Source organism: Chaetodon auriga, chromosome 4 (genome assembly GCF_051107435.1).
Source record: "Chaetodon auriga isolate fChaAug3 chromosome 4, fChaAug3.hap1, whole genome shotgun sequence".
Classification (NCBI taxonomy): Eukaryota; Metazoa; Chordata; class Actinopteri; order Chaetodontiformes; family Chaetodontidae; genus Chaetodon; species Chaetodon auriga.
Window position 1 is genome coordinate 12,534,508 of NC_135077.1, and position 25,326 is coordinate 12,559,833.

The 25,326-nt window shown below is 41.3% G+C and overlaps 2 protein-coding genes across 4 annotated transcripts; one reads left to right on the plus strand and one right to left on the minus strand.

Moving 5' to 3' along the window:
* Positions 1–8,678: 8,678 nt before the first annotated feature.
* On the minus strand, positions 8,679–18,308 carry LOC143319205 (actin-related protein 2-B). Its single transcript, XM_076727945.1, has 9 exons — positions 18,197–18,308; positions 16,106–16,216; positions 15,723–15,938; positions 15,458–15,530; positions 14,226–14,362; positions 13,688–13,837; positions 13,403–13,548; positions 12,799–12,931; positions 8,679–12,133 (listed from the first exon to the last, which is right to left on the minus strand). Exons 1-9 carry the CDS (start codon positions 18,242–18,244, stop codon positions 11,963–11,965), a joined length of 1,185 nt encoding a protein of 394 aa, XP_076584060.1. The 5' UTR covers positions 18,245–18,308; the 3' UTR covers positions 8,679–11,962.
* Positions 18,309–21,912: 3,604 nt separating this feature from the next.
* Positions 21,913–23,553, plus strand: LOC143319581 (E3 ubiquitin-protein ligase TRIM21-like). Of its 3 annotated transcripts, none has more exons than XM_076728663.1 (2): positions 21,913–22,624; positions 22,742–23,553. In XM_076728663.1, exons 1-2 carry the CDS (start codon positions 21,913–21,915, stop codon positions 23,551–23,553), a joined length of 1,524 nt encoding a protein of 507 aa, XP_076584778.1. The 3 variants fall into 3 exon arrangements, with proteins under 3 accessions (XP_076584778.1, XP_076584776.1, XP_076584775.1); XM_076728661.1 differs by having other exon boundaries at positions 21,913–22,139; positions 22,176–23,553; XM_076728660.1 differs by having other exon boundaries at positions 21,913–23,553.
* The last annotated feature ends 1,773 nt before the right edge of the window (positions 23,554–25,326 follow it).

Consider the following 25,326-nt stretch of genomic DNA (forward strand, 5'->3'; position numbering starts at 1 on the left):
ATATATAAACAGGTACTCTATATTTTTACACTCGTGTTTGAAAGGCTTGAAAATGTCATTTCTTTCAGCGTTGTGTGAAGTCAGTATGAATGCTGTCATGTCTGCAGAGGGAACTGCAGCTCTCTCTGCAGCAGTAAAACATTTAACCTTAACAAGTCATTTTAGGATGCACATTATCACTTCAGAAAAAAAATCATATAACAGATTTTTTCGAGTGAGGACGAGGTTAGCCTAGCTTAGCATAAAGACTAGAAGTAGGTGGAAACAGCTAGCCTGTCTCTTTCCAATGTGGCTAACACTCTAAAGCTACAGATTAATACAATATATGTAGTTTGTTTAATCTGCACTCCAGGTTTGGGTTTTCAAGGGAGTTACATGCTTCGGTTGTAGTTAATTATGAAGTAGTACTACCACGTAACTCTCCATCAAAGCTCTCACTTTCACATTTCTGTTTAGTGGTGGTACATGGATTTTTAAACATTAGGCAGAGCCTGGCTAACTGATTCCCACTGCTTCCGGTCTTTATGCTGAGCTAGACTAACCTCGTCCTGACTCTAGCCCCACACTTAAATTCACAACAAGAAAGCAAATTTGATTGATCGTAAGCCAACTTGAATTCTGTCCGCACACTTACTGTTAAGGTGAATGTTTGGCACTGTGCCAGAAGCTCTGGTTCCCTGATGCTCAGCAGAGGCACTTAACTGGTATGAAAGCTGCTCTGCTTCCCTCCCAGCAAACTGAACAGACAAACCACTTTGACTGACAGGAAAATTACAATCCTGAATAATCCAGAAACACAATGAAGGTAACATTTGCAGAAGTGTGCGTCAGCATGTTGGATCTAAATCCGAATAATTGAAGTTTTGTCCACATCAGTCAGCAGCAAACAAGCAGTGGTTGTACCTCACTGAATCATCACCACTGGTCACAGTGGTTGTCTTTACTGGTTTGTGGTCTGGACATTTGTTTGATGATAAGAAGAACAAAACCCCAGTAAGAGTAGAGCTATGACAGAACACTGCTCAAGATAATTATGTGTGTGTGTGTGTGTGTGTGTGTGTGTGTGTGTGTGTGTGTGTGTGTGTGTGTGTGTGGGAGGGTTGTGGGAGGTTTGTTATCTGTGTGTGAGCTCATGAATGTATCTGAGACTGTCTGACAAATGTTTATTGGTGTAAATATCATGAAGGCAAGAAAAGTCATTGAAAATTGTCAGAATAGTTAATCCTACAATTTAACTCAAAGACACACATACATGCACACACACATATTCTTAAGTAATTCATAATTTGTTTAACGACAAAAGTCTTTATTAGCTTGTTTCTTCTTGAGAAATGAACATTCTTCAGATGATTTATTTAAGATTGCCTGAGCCTGGAGGAAACGAGTCGATCCCACAACATTTTTATGAAGTGAGCACAAAGTCTGAAAGTGTAGATAGAGTTTGAGAAGAATCAAATAATAATAATAATAATAATAACAATAAGTTAGTTTAGTTTTCAGGGTGGCCCACATCTGGGACATCCGGATATCAGGCTGATATTGTGTCATCTGAACCCAACATTAAAGACCTAAAGTGACCGATACAGCAACAAATATCCTCTGATTACCGATAAATCAGGATGGATGGCTCTCTCCATCAATATCACGTCTTTAGGAGCAAAACCAGGATGATATTTGGCTCCTTCATTTCTTGTGTAACTAAATGCAGTCTTAACGTTACATTATCTTCAACCACCGCTGTAAGATTTTGTGCTCATTTCACAGAAACATGAGTCTTTCCCATCAGAGCGAGGTCTGAACACTGAGTGTTGTGAATAAGCTGCAGCGGTTCCGTATACAGACTCAATGAATTTGTCACAGGAAGCGAAAAACCTCAGTCTTCATCACAACACAGAACAAACTTCAGGAAGAGCGATGCTTAATTATTTGTCAACCTTTTTGTCATTTCTGGTACTTTTTTGTTTTCTTTTTCTTTGTTTTCTCGTGTGTCTTGACTGAGGACCACGTTTTCCTTTGATCGCAGAAGTAATTTCATGATCACGTTAATGTTTTGACATCCTGTAATTCTTCTGTGTGGAGATTACAAACTAAACAAACAGTGGGACCGTTTGCTGTGATGAAGCAGTTCCCACAGTATATCCGAGGCCACCTCATGTAACTACAGTTCATGTCTTAAAGCTGCTGAGCTTTGTCCAAACGATACCATCAGTCTTTGATTTTCGTCCTTCAAGGCAGCCATTGGTCTCAGTTGAGTTTTTAAGTCATGAAAATCAACCAGCACAGACTTGAAACTTGCTTTGGATCACTGATACAGTAATTAATCATGTATAATATCTTTTTTAACATCATGTTGTTGTGCTGCAGGTCTGTCCAGGGACCATTTTTAAAAATTTGTGAGTGATAATGAGTGATAATGAATGGATGTTGTGAGGAAATGAGATTTAAACAAAAAAGTTTCTCTTTTTCATCCAACTTCAAAGTTTAGATGAGATTTTTGGATGCATTTTTGGATGGGTTTTTTTTTTTTTTTTCCCCAGAATTTTCCGTTCAGTGTGAAAAACCCTTGAGTTTTGTAATCCTTCACAGTGAACAGAAAATCTAGCAGCGCTCTCGTAGTCTAATAATGCAGTTTAAGTGCAGATTGGTTGGTAAAATATGTATTACAATACCTCACTGGTAACCTCACTGACAAAATTAATGTAGACGTAATGTTGACTGTGATGGATTACACAACTCCACACACAACTGCAGGGTGGATTGTCATGAATTTGCTTCACACATCCAACGCAACATCATCGGGTCCAAATTTTAATTTGTTCCCTATTTTGTTTCATGGCTTAATATGTGCAAAACTAATGACATTCCCATCAGCCTCAGATGTATTGGTTGATGCAAAGCATTTTCAAGATACACAACAGCAAGTAAAACCAACAGACAAACGCTTACAAAATTGAGGCAACTCAAAATTAAGTCTCAGAGTCATCCAACATTCGATAAAACTCCAACCAAAACAGTCTGGTTACACTGGCAACAGTAAAAGATTTAGTCCAAAAAACTAGAATAACCCACAGAAGCTGTTTCATCATTTCAAATTAGCCAGCAGACGTGCTAATCTTCCACACTTTCACCATTATAACTCCAGTAAGGACGTACGTGGAGGCGACATGTTGGTCTCAAAATGACTGCTGCACTCTCCAGATCGAGCCAGTTTCAACCAGTTGTGCAGATGATATGGCCAACGAAGTTCTGAAAATGAGGAGATGCTGCCTCTGTGGATAATTTACAAATGATAAATGTAGCTTGAAATGATAAATGTAGAAAATCTTAAATATAAAGATAGATAGCCTAAATTTAAATCTAGATTTTTATCGAGACAAATATAGCTAATGGCCTTTTTTTGAGACATAGACATAGAAAACTCGGACTTGGGTAAGGCTTCATGCCACAGTCCCATTCTGCTTCTGTTTTTGCAGCTAATAAGGCCCAGACAGTCATCTGCAGACATCTATTTGAATAAAATATTCAAAATAAAAGCCTTCTTCTCCAGTGTGTTCAGACCTCTATGACTCAATGCCAATAGCACTGAGGTGATTCTGACTGCTGGAGATAAAAGTTCAGAGTGCTACATTTCAAAAAAGACCAAAACGGTCTAAACTATGATGGTGAACCTGGTAAACATTATCAATGAGAGCAGGTTAGCATGCTGATGCTAGATAACCTATGCTAACCAGCTCAAAGCATGGTTGTACCAAAGTACAGCCTCACAGAGTTTAGTCTTGTTGTATAGGTCAAAAAGAAATGGAAACAAGTGAGAAATAATAGAAAATGTACATTCAGACAAAAAAACAAAACAAAAAACAGTTGACTGTAATGTTAAGTGTATGTTATTTAGTAAATTCGGATAAAATGTGAAAACACATGCATGTTCCTTTAAACGCATCGGAGGAAGACTTCAAAATAACCCCACAACTGTGTCAGACACGTGTTAACTGGGATCATCGACTGGAAGTAAGTTTCAAGTCTCAATCTTATTTTCATAGAAATTGACTTTTTCATGGAAGTTTCAGTTTCAGTTTCAAACCAATGGCTGCCTGAAAGGTATGAAAACACTGGATGTGGAAGATGGTTGGCAGTGAAACATACAGGCAAAACCACTAGCATACAGTAAATCCGACATATAGCACCTTTATTTTGAAAAGAGACTCAGTGGAGCAGCAATCAGGAGTGAAGGCCTCTGTTGTAAAGCTGTCTGTCTGTCTGTCTGTCCGTCTGTCTGTCCGTCTGTCTGTCTGTCTGTCTCTCCTGTTGTGTTTCCTGTCAGTCAAGCTTCATAATACTGCCGCCATTCGTTGTAGAGAAGATTCCCACGTTTACTTTTCGATCTGTGGCGAGGAAAGTGAACCAAAAGCAGTTTGTCTGTTGGACGCAGCGTCTTCGGCCCGCGTCCACTTCAGCTATTAAAGGAAAGTGCCTGAAGCCTCCTCTTCATTTTTGTCCTGACGTAGAGTTCAGAAAATAATAACTGTGTAAAAATAGCAAACATTCGATTCATTGGTTTGTCTTTTTTATATAATTCACATTTTTACCTATGTAAAAAACAGAATATATATATATATGTATATGTATCAAGTGTATGATGTACATTTTCAGTTCTATTTTTTTATTGTTTCTAATATGATGGATGTAAATCTCTTCTAAAAGAAAAAGAGACAATGAGACATGTATAAATACAAATACATCACCTGGAAACTAAAGAAACAGCCTGGATAGTAACATTTACACTGTGTGTGTGTGTGTGTGTGTGTGTGTGTGTGTGTGTGTGTGTGTGTGTGTTTGTGTGTGTTTCCAATACAATCATACAATAATTTTATTGATTTCTGTATTCCTATCCCATTCAGTGTTCAATTATAATAACCAACCAACATCCAATAACTCTACCTCTGAGAGCTGCTGAAAGGCATTCTGGGAAATATTACAAGTCATTAAGACTGTTTACAGGATCAATATGTCAGCAGCTCCATCAGGATTTGTTCTGTCAGGTCTGGGTGTAACAGTTTAAGGGTTTTGGTGATGCTGGAACATGTTTTGGGATTCAGAAGCCTTAAATCATATAGAAAACAGCAAATTTTTGCAATTTTTGATCCCTGGTCTCGGCAGTCTACATGTCAAAGTATCCTCGAGCTTGCAATGAGCAGGTGGCCTAGCTACCATCATATGGATGTGTGTGTGAAAGGTTTGGTTATACAAAACGATTCATAGGAAGATATGATGAGATTAAATGAGGTTAAAATTGAAATTCTACACTTCCTGTAAGAACACAAACTTTAGAAACAACTCAACTGGTGACTCCACAAAGTCAACGACTCATTCATTGAAATAAATTAGTGATTTTATGTTCAAGTGAAAACACAAAGGTTTCACTGTGAGCTCCTGGCTTGATGGCAATGGCCCCCTGGCTGCAGGCTGGGCCCCTGTGAGCCTGAAGGCTCCGGGGCCACTTCAGTGTTCAGTGCGCTCAGTTTACTGAGTGCTGGAAATGCCGCAGGACACGAAACAGGATGTTATTGTGCTCGTATAACAATAGAGAGAGACTGCAGGCACATTTATGAAGGACAAACCCACAGAACAACTGACGTAGGCTGTAAGAGCACAAGACTTCAAAGCTGCTTCAAGAGTCTTTGACCACAAAGGGGGAAAAATCCAAAACAAACACTTGATATACGATCAGTTTATCAAATCTCTACACAGCTCTCTGCTCACACATCCATTATTACTGGGTTAGAGCTGTGCTTGTATCCATCTGATTAAGCGTCCAACATCATTCACTCTCCTTTTAGCTCCGGTTTGGTCTCCAGGTGTTCAATCTTCTTCAGCAGGTAGCAGCTGCCAGTCTGCTGTTTGGAGCTGGGCAGGTAGTGTACACAGGGCTTATCAGAGCTTGAAGAACAGCAGAGAGGTGGATTATACTGCATATAATGGATGTTTTCATACATTGTAAAGCATGTTTGTGCTGCACCTCCATTGGAAGCCATTGTAACTGTTATGCATCCAAGCTGACAGCACCTAGTTTGTCCTTCAGGTGGCCCGAGAGGAAAGGTCATACAAGCTAAAACTGGTTTGGGAGCCTGAATGTGGTCAGTAAATGTGCTGGTATGTGATATCGTGTTTGTAAAGCTGACATTTAAGGCAAATATTGGGTTTTATCCGCTGACCTTTCAGATCCACACATCTGTCAGCATCTCGTCATAGACATCTTTCCCATCCATCCTGTGCTTCAAACAAACTCATCTGACGTGTCGTATGACCACGTCTAAAGGCAAAAGTGTTACCTGTTCAGCACTAAATTCATTTAATTCAGCGATAATAAAAATCTTTAATAAAAACTAAGAAGTCTTCTTATCATCACCATTTGTCAATGACTGTAGCCGACTGCTGCTCACCAGTCCAGAAGAACAATATGATCAACCTCTAAAATATGAAGCGTCATTAGAGGTAAAGCTAAATGGTGTTTGATGATATTATGTTTGAGGTAAAAAAAACAAAACAAAAACTATTAGTGATTGATCAGAAGTTTCCAATCTGTGCAGAAGCTGTGGGGACATCTGAAAGTGTCAGCTCAGATCAGATCAGCGCTCGTGTCAGTTTAGAGCTGCAGAAAACACACACACACACACACACACACACACACACACACACACACACACACACAGTGGTAGCGATGTTTCAAAGCAGGATGGGATGGGAGGGGGTGTGTGTTGGCGGGGTTGGTGGTCTATCGCAGTCACATTTGTTTCAGATTTCATCCGAGTAAACAAAGCGAGGCAGGCAGACTCACTGGGGCCTCGGTAAATCAGGCCCAGACGAGCGTCCCGGCCCGCTGGATTCCTCACACTCTGCTCTGCTGGGGAGGCCCAACACACACGCACACACACACACACACACACACACACACACACACACACACACGCTGGGTGTTGCAGGGGTGATTTTCAGGCCTTGTTTTTGGTGTTTTTGTTCTTTTCTTGAGTGCATCTTCATCAACAACACTGAAGAGCAGAATCTTTTTTCTTCGGTTGAGTTAAATCAGGAACATGCTGAGTCATGTGGCCACAGTTTGGCCACTGGATGTGTGTGTTAGTCAATAGATTACAACCTGTGTCTGGTACTGACTGGCAGCGGTGAGGGAAGCACTCTTTACTTAAGTAAAAGTATAAATATTACTCTTACTTCAAATATAAGATTATCTGACACCACGCTTACATTTTTAAAGGAGTAGAGTAGTAGGAAATATGCTTCTTTCTGGGAGTGAGATTAGACTGATATCACTCTCATGATGCCCCACATGGTCCATTCAGTAGCTGCTTTGAAGCTTTCAGTCATATCACATGATCTTCATCCTCAAATATAGGTACTGAGGTTTTGATGAGATTATTTTGTCAATAATTAACCTACATTACCCACAATGCAACTCAACAGCTCGAAAGTTCCAAGTAAAAGTCCTGCATTCGATATTTCACCCAAGTATCATCTGCAAAATTTACTTCAAGTATCAAAAGTAAAAGTACACACTCAGAGACAGAGTAGTCCCTTATAGTGGAACATTTTTACTGATACATTCACACACAAACAGCATTTTAATGTCACAGCTGAGGTGGAGCTAACGTATACACAGATGGTTAGATTAACGTTTAACGATGCTTCATATTTGATAAGTTGTTCATATGTGCTGTTTGTAAAGTCAATACATATCATCATAAGAGAATAATATTTGGAGTGTGTTTAAAGGATAAGTCTGCTGTTTCAACAAATACCATGAAAAGACCCAAACCAACACTGTGTTGGTCCGTCTGTCAGTACTGACTTCCTCTCTGTGGCTCTCAGCTCTGAGCTCATTGGTTCCACCTGACGAAGTTAATCTTTAGAAACACCTCATAAAGTGACATGTTTGAAAAGGTTCAGTAATCTAAACGAGCTGCTCGTTGTGGTTTTTATCAAACAAACAGGAGGAAATTGCGCATTTGTTGGGACTATTTTCAGCGGCAAGTTAATCCATACTTGGTGCTCTCATGAGTGTTTGTGGCTGCTGGACGGTGTGTGTGTGTGTGTGTGACTGATTCAAAATAAACTACAGTGTGTGTGTTCATGGTAAAGAAGGAACACGTCCACCACTGCAACAGTGTGGCTCATTGAAGTGTTCAATGAGAGGAAGAAGGTCTATCAGGCTGTGGTACACACACCTGTTAGCACCTGACACCTGTTAGTAAATACAGTCAGTGTTGGTTTTGGTCTTTTCATGAGATTCTTTAAATTCTTTCGAATTTATCCACTCAGAAAGCAAAAACCGGCGAGCACAGCGTGTGCGAATTCCTCAGTCAGCACCTCGGAAACTGTCCACATCAAAAGCAGCCGGCCTCTGGAGATCGGCGGTGCAACAGTGACCCTCTTAAAGCAACAGGTTTCATTCTCCACCACCGCCCGACGCCCACAAGGAGACACATTCTGTCCATCCTGTTGATTCTGTCCCCGTCCTTTGTCGGCGCCGGAATTCCTTAAAACCACACGAAAATAGATGCTTCTTTCTAAATCTTCCTCCCTTTAATCCCCTGTCGCTGTCCTCAGCAGAGGACGGTGCCAACGCTATTTAGGACAACAGACACAAAGACGCAGCAACACCAGGCGTCTATAAATCACTTTGCTTTATTTAAATCAGCGGTTGGCAGTTATGCTATAAACAAAACATAAAAAGGATGACCAAAAATAATATCCAGCAAGAAGAAGTGTACTTGGCACTTGATGACTGTGCTGTCAAGAGGAAATTATACATTTATATTTATATATGTGAGCCAAGTGCCTCAAATGTACACAAAAGAACTGAAACGGAAAACCACAAATACCAGCTTTTTACGTGGTCTCCACTTCCTGACACCAGATTCTTAATAATATTACAAATAATAATTCAGTGACCCACACAAAACACCTTCTCCTGTAACCTCAAACCCACAAATTCATCTTCAGCACAGCCAGGCCCGAGAAGGAGAGGAGGAGGAGGAGGAGGAGGAGGAGGAGGAGGAGGAGGAGGAGGGAGTGTGGTCATGAGGAAGATTCAAGATCAGTGGAATGCTCAGGCTGACTACACTCTTTAGTCACCAGCAGTGTGCAGGTTTAACCTGGTGAAGGCACAAACAGCCAGGAATGATCTCACTGCTTGAACAGAGCGTTTGTTCATCAGTTACACACTTAGACCCCGATTGCAACAACAATCTGGAGTCTCCGCTAAAGAATGCGAAGCTGAGGCTCACGGCTCCTCATCCGACGGCCATAACGTCACTTCTTGTCTCAGTGAATCATTCGTGTGAAGTAACAGTGAGGAAAAATACCACCTGTCCACTCTGTCTCAACCAATGAGATGATTCATGGTTCTGTCTGTCCGACTGTTATCCACACCTCCTTCTCTCCTCCTGGACCAGGACATGGAATTATTTCCTCTTAAAACAGGATATGTTTCATTTCTCTAACATCTGACCCAGGACCAGCCAATCAGTTTGGTGTAATTATGATCGCTGAACCCAGATCAGCTGTTAAAGGCACAAAGCTTCTCAGTGACCCTCACTGAACAGGGGGAATGGTACAGGTCAACAAACAGCTGTACAATCAGAATAATAACAGTCCCTCAGAGTGGAGGCAACACCTGGTCTCTGAAACAAAAGCACATGAATGTTTAGGAACATAAAAGAAACATAAGCATTAAAAAAGAAGAAGCTGATTATTGAGTGCATTATTCAGAAGTGACTAGTCATGATCCAGGAGTCGTATTAGGCATCACAGTCCTGTATCGCCCACACATTTCAGTCACTGAGCTTTAACCTTCAGCTCTTCAAATGGTTTTCTTCTTAATGAATCGAGGAGGTGAGATAAAATTAAGAACGTGTCAAGTGACATGAATTTCTCTTCCATTACAGTCAATACAAACCACTTTTTTCCACTCAGAGCGGGGACAGCTGGGACATTTGTAGGGCTGCAACTTGTACAATAATTCTTATTATTGATAAATCCTGCCAATTACTTCCTCTGTAAATCAAATCATCACTTGGTCAATAAAATTGTGAAAAATAGCCATCAGAATATCCTGAAGTACAACGTGGTGTCATTAACGAAACGATTAATGAGCTGATCTTTGCAGCTCTAGAAATGAGTCCTACAGGGTTTTGGTTGTGCACGTGTCACAAATGTTTTCGTGTTTTGATGAGAAAAACGCGTAAAAATGAAGAAGAAGAAATGATGCCATGTTGAAAGCGGACATCTGCTCAGCGCTGCCACCGGTGGCTATAAGATAAATTACAGCAATGTTGGTAGACTGTCGTGGGAGAGACCTTTTTTGAGTCACATAATCATGTTTTGTTGTTGCTTTACTACTGGCGAACGTCATTTTTCATCACTTAGAGATCAATAAAAAGACTTGCTTCCATCTGGTGAGTTCATACGTTTGGGTCGTTCTTCTTGAAGCAAATTTTAAGAGCTGCTCAGTGGCTGAAATGTCTCAACTTCTGGAGGTGGTGATGCAGGACGTCGATATGTAATATGACAGCCCTGGACCAAGTCTAAGGAATGACTTGATGCTTTGTAATCGTTAAGGAATGGAAAGAGTTCTCTCATAAATCCTGTATGATCTGAGCTCGTTGATTTGTTGGTGGTAAACTGGATACAGAGACACCCAAGTCAAACTCATTCAAAGCTCCAACTGGGCTGTTTCCAAATTAAAACTCTGCTCACCATCACAAATCAAACCTTCCTCGCTGTGACAGAGAGGACAGAGCTTCTCTCAGATTTTTCCAATGTATTCGTGTTGCACACAGCAAGCAAATGTCCCAACAAAGAGAAAACACAAAGCCAGACAAACGAGGTGCTGCCTGCCCTCCTGCACCTACAGCACAGTGTCAGTCCAAAGCGTTAAACAGGAAGTGTGAGGGGAGGATGTTAGATGGTCAGTATGTAATGATCTATTTGTTCTGTAATGCTCCACACTGTGAGCATTATTTTTAATGACAGCATCTGTTTTGACAGATTACATGACACATTTTTCACCAGGCAGAGCTCTCGTTTTGGAAAGGAACTCAAATGCATCACTAATAATAAAATCATCATCACTGTTGTCGTCTTCAACTTGAAAACAGCCAGGAGCTCATTCTGGCCTCGTGTGAAACGGCAGATGACCCAGAATACCCACAGATCAGCTGCTGTAAATAAAATACTAGAATATCTTTCCTTTTCCATGCTACTGATACTGATTTCATCTTTAAAGGAACAGTTGATCATTTTGGGAAACATGATTACTTTTGCTTTCTTGCTGAGAGGTAGAGGATACGGTTGGTACCACTCTCATGTCTGCACAGTAAATATAAAGCTACAGCCAGCAGCTAGTTAGCTTATCACAAAGAGCAGCTAGCCTGGCTCTGTTCAATCCAGCTACCAGCACCTCTAAAGCTCACTGATTAGCAGGCTGTTTCCCTGCTTCCAGTCTTTATGCTAAGCTAACTGTCTCCTGGCTCCAGCTTCATATTGAATGAGCAGATATTAGAGTGGTACCATTCTTACTATCTAACTCTCACCAAGAAAGCAAATAAGCATATTTCCCAATATGTGGTACTATACCTTTAAACGGAGCTGCAGTATTTTGCAGCACATTTCAAAATGGTGCATTTGAAAACATAATTCTCCGTATTCAAGAACTGATTTGGTGATTTCATGCCCCGGTCATAAGACTTCTTACCCCAAAACTCCACATTCTTCATCCCTCTTTGCCCTCCTCCCTCCTTTCATCCGTCCCTCTCCGCTTTTAAAAATGAGCGTGAATCACAGACACAGTGTGACCATCCAGACACATCAAGATAAGCGATGTGTGGATATCAGCTGATGGGGGTGGATGGAGCGACAGTGGGGGGAAGTGTTCTTATTTGTTTGTGTTTTATCTGACGGTGACTCCGAGCTTCTCCAGCACTCGCGTCCCTTTCTCCTGGTACTCCTCCCGCGTCATCCAGAAGTTGTCCTTGTCCTTCATGATGTCGGCCAGCACGGCACCGCCCAGGAACACCATGTGTTTACGTCGAGGGGGGTCTTCTATCCTGATCTTGAATTTCTGTGATGGAGATGAGGCAGAAAGAAGATAAGCGAGTGTTAACAGAGGAAAGTAAGAGATAATAACGTGTTGAAACCCCCGCCACCCTGTGAGGTCCCTAAAATAGACTGAGGAAGATTGTCTTTTAATTACAGGTTGGAGGATTTCCCTGAGCGGCTGCAGGAGCAGCAGAGCGTGCATCCTCTCGGGGAGACATGTAGGAACAATGAGAGGGTGTATTTTCACCTTGTCATCACCAGACCATGACAAAGAAAGATGTTTCTGAGGTGTTGAAGGCATTGACTTGACTGTGCTTTCAGTACCCCCTAGTGGCAAATACAAGTACTGCACAACAAAGCTCTGGAGAAGAAGCAGTGATACACACTCCACTGCATTTCTGTCAAAGATTAACCCAACCGAGTGAAAGTTTACAGCTAAAACAAGCTGAAAATCAATGATGGAAATGTATGCTGCACAGTTCTCAGTACCTAGAAACAGTGCAAACATGCTCACTGCTCAACTCATGATGATGATGTGCACATTTCAAGGTGGATTTGCAATAAATGCTAATAACAATGTGAGCCTACAGGCATTTTATTTGCACGATTATAACAAGTGATCAGTGGGACACTCCCTAAAGACCTCATGGATTTTTGGTGTTTTGGTTTTTGGACACTTGCACTCACCGATAGCTTTTCAACGTCTCCCTTCAGCACTCGCTCCAGGTACAGCTGCTTCAGTTCACGCTCCAGGCGTGACGGCAGGCCAGGATACATGGTGGAGCCTCCAGACAGGACGATGTGCTTATAGAACTCAGCCCTAATCAGAGAAAGACAACGATGGTTGAGTTATGACACATGTATGTTCGATCACTCCACCCAGGCTGACTGTGAGACGTCCTACTCTTGACGTGTACACATGTTAATCATTGTTATCCTGTGTTGTTACAGAGGGATTTAGTGTCTTACGCTGATCTACATTCTGTTTAAGAGGCTCTCTAACAGTGTCCAGGTTCAATGCAAACACTGGACTGTTGGAACCTCTAGGACTTCAAAGATATTACGTCACCCCTAAATTTTCCAAACTCGATAATAAGTTCAATATTTCTTCAGCCTGACTTCTACTTCGACGTCAGAATTTGTGGGTGTTGGCTCTTTTGTATTTTGTATAAAACTGTGATATCTTTTTGAGAAATTTGAATGTATTCTAGACAGGAACCGTGGATAAAACAGGAAACTTTCCAGAGAGTTTCCACCAACTTATCAAGACCAGCAGGCGCCTCCAGCTCACCTGGTGTCAATATCTGCAGCCTGGATGGTGTTGAAGAGCAGCTCAGCCACACCCACCCCCTCCACATTGATGAGGTGAGGTTGAAACAAAGCCTCGGGGGCTTCGAACCTCTCACCGCCCACCTTGATCACCCTGCCATCTGGGAGCTGAGGAGACACAAAACATTCCTGCTTTCAGAAACGGACTGATGTCTCAATAATGTTAAATACTGTACTCTGTAACTGCCATCTCATCATCAGTGAAGTAACAGATAAAGCAGAGTTTTTTGACATGATTGAGACTGACCGTGTACGACTCAACCAGCACTGTTGTCTCCAGTGCCAGCTTCTGCTCCTGTTCGATGTTATAACCGACGTAGCAAAGCTTCTCCTTCATCATCCTCACCGTCTCGAAGTCTGCCGAATGGTTGAAGGCATAACCTCGGAGCAGCAGCAGCTGGTGGACAGACGGGATTTGGGGGTTGACAATATTATGTAATACATTTGTTTTATAGTTTGTAAAAATAAGCACCAATGTAAAATAACCAGCTGGACATCTTGTTTCTCAGCAAAAACTGACAAAACAGACACTTTTTGGTTTCCAGCAATGACGAAAAACAGGGTGACTGAAACATGAACATGTTTGCCCATTAAAGTTACTGCATTACACTGTTAATACAAATTCAGCATTTCCTGTATATATTTCAGGAAGTGCAGTACTTTTGGCCACATAGTCTACGAAAATCCCACCACTCAAAGGATTCTCCACATCGCCACCAAATGTCAGAAGGAAATGCAACATTGAAGGAAACATAAAGACAGTTCTTTATTGTGTGGAGCAGTACCTTGATGAGGTAGCGTGTTATGTCCCTCCCTGCGATGTCAAGACGTCGGGTCAGGTGGGGCAGGGAGAAGCCCTCATACACTGGACAGATGTGAGTGACGCCGTCACCAGAGTCGACCACCACTCCAGTCAGCAATCCTAAAACAAATGTGTATCAGTTAGTGCTCGTGGTGTGCCTGTGTGTACTGGTAGGACACCAATTACAAATAACTGCTCATCAACATTGCTCTACAGCACCACTAGTGGCCCAAAACTCATCAGGGTACTTTCAAGGCCGAGCTTATTTTCAACCAGCTTTCTATCATTTCAATGTGGGTACTTTTTGCATCCAAAAGTTAGCTTAGCTTTGTTTTTGTTTGATTCTCTTTGTCTGAATTTGTACCGCCTCTCGTCTGCTAATCAAATCAGTGCACATTACTCTAGGCTACTTGAGTCTGCCATGCCTGCAATCAGATGACCACGCAAAGGCGGATGGCCACGTAGTCAGACATGAAGGCCTTTCAGTGCTGGAAATTCAACAATATTTATTCCAAGTTCCAAATATGGGTCATACTCTGAGGACCATCAACAGTGCAAATTCCAGGGTAATTTTGCCTTGAGTAATCAAGGTGCCTCCTTATCCAGAGGCCGTTACTTTCAGTTGAACCAGTTATTGCTAATGGCGACACCTACTGGCACAGATCCACAGCATTACAACTGTTGTTACACTAAGCCTTTCGTCAGATCTGTGACAAACCAACTTCTTCTGAATGAATGTTTTGGGTCAAGGAGATTTTTTAATCTGATGCTGGCACTACTATATAGGAAACAGTATAACAATCAGTACATACTAACAACTATTCAGAACCATCATAGAACAACTTAGTAACACCCTAGCAACCATCTAATAATACTCCAACACACCTTACAACCACTGAATCACCTGATCCACAGTTTAGCAACCTTCGTGCACACCGACACACAACACCAGTCGAAAAAAATTAAGAAACACTTCAAATAACCAGCAACACCTCAGCTTGCAGCACTTACACCCAAGCAACTGCAAACAAAAGGCTGCATGTTTCCTTTTAGTTAGACTGTACAGCAGTAATAACCTGACAATGCCATAGCAGCTATGTAGCTACACCCCAGTTTAGCAGTCAGATAGTGACTGTTCCTAAAGTAGCACAACCTTGTGGATTTTGCCACCCAAATTTTCTAGATTAGCAGGAGGTGTTACAGGGACAAACACACCTTGAGCGTAGAGAGTGAGGACGGCCTGGATGGCGATATACACTCCTGTGAACTGGTATGTTTCGAACATCACCTGGCAGGAAAAGCACAGAAAACATCATTTTCGACTATACAGGACGTTTTACTGTTTCTATAACATGTTATGCCTGCACAGTTTTATAATCAATTAGGATCACTGTAATCAGTCAGTCACGTCACACTACCCCAGTCTCTGTGGCAAAATCCAAACATCTCCAATGCCACATTTGATTCTGCCACAACCCACCTCTATAATCTTTTCTCTGTTCTTGGTGGGGTTCATGGGTGGCTCGGTCAGGAGGATCTTGCAGTTGCGTGAATTGATGTTGAGTTTCTCAGGGCCAAAGGTGTAGTCCCACAGGTGCTTCATGTCATCCCAGTTCCTGACAATGCCGTTCTCCATGGGGTAGTTCACCTCCAACATGGAGCGCAGCTCGCTGGCCTCATCCCCCACCATCAGGTCCTGCAAAGGTCAACAGTTCAGCAGGCTGAAAGAAATACTTTGGGCCAGAGGATGAATCTATGAATCTATGCTCCATTATAAATGATTACTTGCATGCTGTAATTTAAGGCCTAACTTCTCTCCACCAGCCATGTGATATGTCCAAAAAAAAAAAAAAAAGAAATTACCTTGATTTCAATGTTGCCGACTTTAGCTGTGGAGCGAATGATTGGCCGGCCAACCAGCGCTGGGAAAATGTGTTCAGGGAAGTTGGAGCCTGCATAGCCACACTTGACAAACTAGGTTGGGATTGAAAGAAGAAGGAAGCACACATGTTTAGAATATTTCAAATAACATGGTAAAGTACAATGCATGTTCACTGAGTAGGATGTTGTGCAAGTCAAGCGCAAATTCCTCAAGATTTCAAGACAGATATAAGATGTCGCGTCAAAACACTGCGTCAAAACATGATTAGATGAAGAGACAGCAAATGAATTATAATCAGGACTTGGGTACAAACATCAGATATTATCTGAACTTTCATGCTCAATCAACTTGATGTTTAATGCAATAAACTGTGTTCGACTGTTATGTATTTGATTAGAGAAAATTCATCACACGTGTAAAACAGAAACTGTTTTAAATTACAACTTGCTTGAGATAATTTATACAAAAGAATTTAGTAAACCAATAAGACGGTACAACCATGTCATTTTGAGTGACCCTTTACCAACACTGAACAGATGCAACTTTTCAACTTAGACTTTTCACCTCCACATATTTTTTCTCCGATTGTTAAAAGTTAACTGTTTGTAAAATGTCATGCTGAAGTCCTAGTTTTCTGAACCTTGTGCTTCAGCATGCTTAGATAAATGTATTTTATCCATTTGATGTTTCTAAATGACTTTTTTATGACATTTCTTTTGAAGCACTTGCAGGAAGTGAAGGGGTATTAGCAGTAACTTTATGAATCAAGAAAACTACCACAGAAAATGAGTTGAGCAGAACAGAAACAGTCTTTTCTGTCCACTTTAATGTGGAGCAGTCATGTCTGGCCAACGTGTCATCATCTTAATATGGTCAGTTTTAAGGCTGCTATCAATCCAGAAGATTAAATAGGTATATCTCTAACCTCAGCAGTTACAATGAGATGACAGTAGGTAACTCAGCCCATTTGTTCCTGAAAACACTAAAACAGAAGTCCCAAAGTAATTCTCTCCTAGTGTTTAACCAGGGGAAAACAGACTTCCTCTAGTTTATGATTAATAAAACGTGTAGGCAGTGTAAACGTCCATTCAGACTGGTGAAAGCTGCAGCAGATCTGACAACTTTCCTTACATGGAAGAATTCTCTCCACTTCCGCAACCAGCGTCTCGCGCATGCGCATTGGTTCACTTTAGTTGTACAGGGCGATTTGGTTAAAATCGTACTTTATTTCTAAAAACTAACACAAGCATATGCGACTATTGAAAGACACGCTTGTAGCTGGACTGAATGTGTGTGACTGAACACGGAGAAGAGAGAAGTGACGGCTGCGGGGGGCTATGTGAGCCAACCTCTAAGCTAACCTAGCTAACTGAAAAAATCTAGGAAAATCGGAAAGTGCTGATGCTGGTCTGCCGAAAACAGCTTAATCTCGTTAACTCTAACGCGTCCTTCTAACTGGTGTGTGGTGGTTTTGCTTAAAGCTGTGAATATTTAATAAAGTTGCGGATATGGTGCTAGCTAACGTTGCCTGGGGATGTAACTTAGCTTCAGTGAACGCTTATCTCATATATTCGGCCACCAATTTAGTTTATCACTATGAATTAAACCCAGAAACTATTCAGAAATCTTGCTTAAATGCTGTGCAATGTTATTTCCTTGGAGGGACAGTTGTTATTGTGCTTAACTGTGCAGAACCATTAGCTAACCTACTGTCAGTGGACACCGTTAAGTTGCGCTGTCAAAGTTACTAACCAAACTGATGTGGCTACCCGATTCAACGAGATTATGTGTCCTTCTTGGCTAAATGAGCGTGATATCACAAAACATAAACAGAAGCTTAGCAAAAAACTCTCAGTGAATGTCGGTGTAGCCCTGCAGCCGATGAATGAGGTGAATCCAGCTGACAGACACATTCCTTACACAACCCACCCAGACGAGCTAACACGTTAGCCTGTTAGCTCTCTGTTACTTCCTGTTTGCAGTTCTCTCCATTTTCTTATCAGTCTGCACTGCCGGAGTACCAAGAGCGACACGGAGAGAGATCTAACTGTTTCAACTGTTCTCAAACTTACCCCGGTTCCATTGTCACAAACCACAACTTTTCTCCCTTGACTGTCCATTTTTGTTCCAGCAGAAGCTTCCTCCTGCCCGCACACTAGCTAATGTCAAGCTAACCAACCCACCGGAAGCAACTCACCTAACACTTCAGGTGTGATTCCTTCAGAATAAAAGCGTGATCTCAACAAATCTCACACTGAGTAAATAACATTTTTGTTTTGTTTTGTTTTGTTTTGTTTTTTTGCACTACAGGCAAATAATCATCCAGCAATACGGCATTCCTATCAATATTTCTGATGGTTAAAATGAAATGAAACCTGGTTTCGACTTTTAAACTTGCAACAGTTGATTGGTTGACCACTAGGGGGCAGTGCCACAAGCTGTACACACATCATGACCACATAAATTTGTTCTGGTGAATGTTGGCAAGCAGTTTACTGTTTACACATTTAGAAATTAGTCGTGTTTCTGGCCACTCGTGAATGAGAGTTCAATATTCACTCTCCTTCTGTCTCTATTTTGTTGCTGGACTTCAGCATCACACAAACATTGAAATCAAGTCAACTTCCTTTTGTTTTTGTCAACAGAAATCACAATGTAATAGTTTTACAGTTGATATCCTGCTCCTTTTTGGACATGTATTATTTATTTATGTTGTTCATTAAGTATTTGGTCAACATGTTGACTGTTCATCTTATTGGTTATTCTTGTTTTGTTTTCTCTTCAATTCAATAGGTTGTTTGCACATGATGTTACATCACTCTTTTGTTGTGGTGTGAAACTGCAGATGGAGGGCCAGAAATGATTTTCTGCATAGGAAGCACTATATAACACACACTGAAAATGCCTATGTTTTGTGTTGTTTATGGTTGCACAGATCGATCAAACCAAGAACCCACGAGGAACTTTTATCGAGTACGAAAAGTTGTTATGAATAACGAGGGTGAAAAATGCAAGACATTGGCCGAAAAATGGCCAAAAAAATGGCTTGTTAACTGTCTGCAGTTGGGAGGAGCTGAGTCAGATAAAGAGACAGAAATGCAATCACAGTCACACTGTAAGTTCTCATAATAGTCTGTTAGCTATATGTTGTAAATATATATAGCATAGTATATATATACTGTATATGATACATTTATGTATGTGATATATGTACGTGTTAGTAACAGATAGTATATGTACGTAATACAGCACTGGAAGTATGACTAATAGTAGCAGCAGTTGCAGTGGATGTCAGGCAGGGCCATGGCAGGAGGCATAGCTATAATCCACAATCCAGGTTCAAACACTATCCATGGAGAACCTGCAAGATGATGAAGCACAAAGACTATGGGGGGGGGAGAAACAAAGTTAGTAACACACCTTAGTAGAACATGAAAGAGTGCGGGTGGAGAGCTCGGTGTACCTTTGGAAGTCCCCTGACAGTCTAATCCTATAGCAGCATAAGTAAAGGCTGGTCCAAGGCAAGCCTGAGCCAGCCCTGGCTATGAGCTTCATCAAAAAGACAAGTTTTACTCTTAAACGTAGAGACGGTGTCTGCCTCCCACACAAAGACTGAAAGATGGTTCCACAGGAGAGGAGCTTGATAGCTAAAGGCTCTGGCTCCCATTTTGCTGTTGGAGACTTTAGGAACCATAAGTAAGTCTGCATTTTGGGAACACAGTGGTCTAGTCGGGTAATAAGATTCTATAAGCTCTTTAAGACAAGATGGTTTAATTTCTATTCTTTTACAGGGAGCCAGTGTAGAGTGGCTAATATCTGAGAAACATGATCTCTCATCCTTGTTTATGTCAGACCACATGCTGCAGCATTCTGGATCAGCTGGAGAGTATTTAGCAAAAAATTTAGGCAGCCTGATAGTAAGGAATTGCAGTAATAAGTATATTAAAAATAAATCTATTTTATGAACTTCAAACCTGCAGAAAAGTCTGAGACCTCAATCCAAGAGTCAGCTGATCTTAAACAGCCCCAAACTGTCCACCACTGAAGGGCTGATAGTCTCTGTTGGGGCCTTCCAAGCTGCATCAGCTCTCACCTGTCCAATGATCACATGTGATCATCAGTTTGGAAGAAATCTTACGGGGGAAACAACCCACAGAAGAACATCAAGCGAGAGCTTGGAAGGGATTGAATCCTAGCAAATATGATGTAGTCTAACTGATGTAAATTCAAGGAATACGTCAGTAATGAATAAATAAGTAACAACTTAAGCATGAAAACTAATATTTGAATAAAAATGCCAGTTTGACATTTCAAAGACAAGCTTCACTTACTAATTTTTTCCTCACGACTCTCTCTCTCTCTCTGTGTCTTCGTCAGCAGATGGAGTTTGTTCAGTTGTCAAGGGGATGGATCTGTTGACTTGCAAGCTCAGCAGCTCTGGAAAAATCTAGTGTGTTGATGTAAATGGAAGTGGGTTCTTTTATCAAATTAATAACATATTTAATTGTCAGGTTGTATTAAAATACAGTCTATCAATTTTAGATCCTGTAGTATGAAATCTGAGAGTTCGGCTCCCCTTTTTATTGCCTTTAAATCACACATTGTGTCTTCAATGGCCATGAGCACATGTGTTGAGAAATAGCTCACTTCCTGTTTCTGTGTTTTTGCCTTAAGGTTCATTCATGGCCAAAGACACCAAAATGTGAAAAGTGATAGTTGTCTTAACAAAATAAAACTGAACAGACTGTATGAAAGCTGAGCTAAACCTTGACAGGTGATCATTCTTGCAGTGGATGACCTCTGATCGATCTGTTGTTGTAAACGTTCTGTGGGCTGCAAGAGAAAAAATAAGAAAGAAAAAAAAAAAACACAAGGAAATAACAAGTCAGCCTAAGTGCTTTGCTCACTCAATATTAGGCTTATCCTGCGTCAAAATAATGTATTATACTGTCTTTTAATTCTGTTCAAAGCAGAAGCAGACAGACAACCTCACCAACAGAACAGGCGGAGCAACACCAGAGGAGAACTTCAACGACACGTTCTGAAATAAAACTGAACGTTTGTCAGAGCGACAGCAGAGCTGCGAGTAAGACAGGTGTTTCTGTCTGAACAGACAATAAAGTTCACACGACAGAGTCTCCGAACACCGGTGAGTACAGCTGATGATTACTGCTTGAACAACAACCCAGCTTCACCTCTTTATTGTATACTAACAATCAAAAATGTGTTTTGCTAAAAAAAAAAAAAAAAAAAAAAAAAAAGTGCAATAAACATTCTTCAGTATATTGAACAGCGCACAAATAAGGCAATGCACTTCTGAAATCGTCCCAGGTACAATTATTTAATTGGGGGGAAACAAGAAGTCTGGGACTAAATGGAGTAACAGGCTAGGAATTATGAAAAACCTGGAAATTAATTGTGCAATGATTATATATGCCACCGTGTAGACTAGCAGTTTAGGTAAATATTGTCCTGAGAGCAACACACACAATCATAATGGAAAGGTTATCAAAGGGCGTTTGATTTTCTATGATTTTCTGTAAGATTGTACTGTCTCGGGTGCAGCCGACCTAAACCAGCCACCACTTCAGTTTGCTGCCTGCTTACCTCTGAGCATTGCTCCGTTCTACAGTGCATAAACTATTACCTATTTTTCATTTTTCTGCCCAATCAAGTAGGTTCATTGAATTATTTAATACTGAAGTTAGCAGCCGATGATCATTTCAAGAAAGAATTCTGCACATAAAATGTTGCTTCACTCTCTCACTTTTGTTGTCAGTGTGTAGACATGTCTGCTGCCAACAGTCTGATGTCTGAAGATCAGTTTCTGTGCTCCATCTGTCTGGATGTGTTCACTGATCCAGTCACCACACCATGTGGACACAACTTCTGCAAAAACTGCATCACTGAACACTGGAATATGAATGAGAGCTGCCAGTGTCCCATGTGTAAACAGGTATTCAAGACAAAACCTGAGCTGTACGTCAACACTTTCATCTCTGAGATGGTTGCTCAGTTCAGACAGTCGGCTAAGCAGGAAGTCAGCAGCAGCAGCTCAGAGCAACAAGTGTCCAAACCAGGAGAAGTTCCCTGTGACGTCTGCACTGGAACCAAACTGAAGGCCCTGAAGTCCTGCCTGGTCTGTCTGGTCTCCTACTGTGAGACCCACCTGGAGCCTCATCTGACAGTGTTAGGCCTGAAGAGACATCAGCTGATCGACCCTGTGGAGAACCTGGAAGGCAGGATGTGCATGAAGCACAATAAACCTCTGGAGCTGTTCTGTAAGACCGACCACACATGTGTCTGCATGCTCTGCACTGTTTTAGACCACAAGACACATGATGTTGTTCCTCTGAGAGAAGAATATGATGGAAAGAAGGCCGAGCTGAGGAAGACAGAGGACGAAATTCAGCAGGTGATCCAGAAGAGACGACTGAAGATTGAGGAGCTCAAACAGTCAGTGAAGCTCAGTAAGGAAGATGACATAAAGACAGCAGAAGGTATTCAGCTCTTCACCTCTCTGAAGGAGTCTGTTGAGAGAGGCCTGGATGAGCTCATCAAAACCATTGAAGAGAAACAGAAAACAACAGAAAATCAGACTGAAGTTTTCATCAAAGAGCTGAAACAAGAAATCTCTGAGCTGCTGAAGAGAAGCACTGAGGTGAAGCAGCTCTCACGCTCTGAAGACCACCTCCACTTTCTCCAAAGCTTCTCACCTCTGAAGGACATCCCAACCACCAAAGACTGGACAGAGCTCAGCGTCCCTCCAGCATCATATGAGGGGACTGTGGTGAGAGCTGTGGCTCAGCTGGAGGAGACACTCAGTAAAGAGATGAAGAAGCTGATTGAAGCAGAGCTGAAGAGGGTCCAGCAGTATGCAGTGGATGTGACTCTTGATCCTGATACAGCACATCCTGAACTCATCCTGTCTGATGATGGGAAACAAGTGAATCATGGTGATGTTAGGAAGGCTCTTCCAGACAATCCAGAGAGATTTTCTTCCTGTGTTTCTGTTTTAGGAAAGCAGAGTTTCTCCTCAGGCAGATTTTACTTTGAGGTTCAGGTTAAAGGAAAGACTGAATGGGACTTTGGAGTCGCCACAGAGTCGATCAAAAGGAAGGGACTAATCACACTGAGCCCTGAGGAAGGTTACTGGACTATATGGTTGAGAAATGGAAATGAGTACAGAGCTCTTGATGATCTTGTTGTCAGTCTCTCTCTGAAGTCTCAGCCTCAGAAGGTGGGGGTGTTTGTGGATTATGCGGAGGGTCTGGTCTTCTTTTATGACGTAGATGCTGCAGCTCTTATCTACTCCTTTACTGGCTGCTCCTTCACAGAGAAACTCTTCCCATACTTCAACCCTGGGCTCAATGATGGTGGTAAAAACTCCACCCCTCTAATTATCTCTTGTGTCAGTCACACTAAATAGACTCCTCACTTTATTCTCTACAGAAAGATTCAGTATTACGCAAGATAATGAACATGGGTGTGGACTATTGTCACAATACTCGGACTCAAAATCAAGTCATGGGTTTGATGATTTCATACTCAACAAATTCACTCAAAACGTCTCATGACTGTACTTAGAAATGAGGCGTCTGTGTTGTTGACTTCCCCTCTCCAAGCCAAAAGAGGAAGATTCTTGTTGGCACGTTTGAATGACTAATTGTAACTCTGTGGAAAGATTTGTTATTATCATTTATGTGCCAACAGACATTTTGACTTATGATGGAAAGAAAAGTACAGATGTATGGCATCAATGATGGCTTTGTTTGTTTTATATATCTCAGCAAGCTGCTGTGAGCCAGTTTGTATCCAACAAAGGTCTCAGTCAGTGAGGGAGAAAGTCTTCAGATCCTTTACTTCAGTGAAAGTATAATCAGGGAAATATACGTCAAGTATTCAAAGTAAAAGTACTCAGTGCAGTAAAATGTCTCCCGTGACTGTTCTATTGTTATATACAGTATGATGTCATTAGAGTATTCTGACTCATGCATTCAGGTAAAAGCAGGATTTTACTGTTGGAGTTAGTTGAGGTGGAGCTCATTTTGAACTATTCTGTAAAGGACTGCAACTAATGATTGTTTTCATTCTGGATTAATCTGCTGATCATTTTCTCCATGAATCGATTGATTGGTTTGTAAACACTGACTGAACTGAATTGACTGATTAATCAGCTGTTTTTTCTTTATTTGTACTTGTACAGTATCTTGGGTCATTTCTAGCAAAACTTTGTATTTTATAAACGTTTAATGTCTTTTTTGTGTAAAACGTTATTTGTAAAGTAATTAGTGGGTAAAGCAGTCAAGTAAAAAGTTAGCCTCTCAGCTGTCGATGAGTATAAGTGGTATGAAAAAAAAAAGACTCAAGTAAAGTCCAAGTACCTCAAATTTGCATGTACCGCTTGTAAATGTACTTTGTTACATTCTACCATGGTTCTTCTTACTGTAAGTTTGTTTTTGAATGCGAATAAAATAATCATTGTTTTATCTCTGATAAAATGATCACTGCTCTGTTATGTTTCAGGTAGGAGTGGGACTCAACAGCAGACAGACAGGCAGTGAGGGAAAAATAGGAATTTATTTGATGTGCAATGAGGAAACTCGTAGCAGGGAAGTCCTGGGAACAGCAGGTGAGGTACTAGGTTATGAGGTGGAGAGCAGTTCATAGGCATGCTGGTATGCACAGCGCTCAGGTGCTGAGAGTACTTGCGTAGAGGGCACGAGGTGGTGGAGGCACAGGTGGAACAAGAACAATCTGAAACAATCTGGCAAAGAGTCCTCAGCAGCCCACAGTCTTTATACTGTGCTGATTGTGACGAGTCCCAGCTGAGTAGCAGCCAGCTCCCAGCCACCTGGAGAACCACGCCCAGCCTCTGCCAACACGGGAAGCACAGGAAACAAAGCCCCACAAGTCTCCACAGCACACGATCACCAAACCATAATCAAACCACCACATGTTCAACTTTCACCTGCCACAACAGCAGTATATTAGTGTGGCTATATGGACAAGGTTCATTGAAAGTTATAGCCAAAGGCTTTTATTTGAAGAGATGTTTTATTTCATTGGAAATTTTGATAAATTCCTCTTTACTGTATGTTTGTGCTGTTTGATTGCTTTATTGGCCTAAATTCAGCTGCACTTACATGTGTTCTCTGGAAAAAAACCTTTACTACTGTATGTGATTGCACTATTTGTGGTT

Coding starts and splice junctions, on each gene's coding strand:
- LOC143319581 (XM_076728660.1), top strand. CDS start 21,913: ATGTCTGCTGCCAACAGTCTGATGTCTGAAGATCAGTTTCTGTGCTCC.
- LOC143319205 (XM_076727945.1), bottom strand. CDS start 18,244: ATGGACAGTCAAGGGAGAAAAGTTGTGGTTTGTGACAATGGAACCGGG. Junction 15,531..15,722: donor ACAGAGAAAAGATTATAGAG/GTGGGTTGTGGC, acceptor TTTTCCTGCCAG/GTGATGTTCGAAACATACCA. Junction 12,134..12,798: donor GAGACGTTGAAAAGCTATCG/GTGAGTGCAAGT, acceptor TCTCCATCACAG/AAATTCAAGATCAGGATAGA.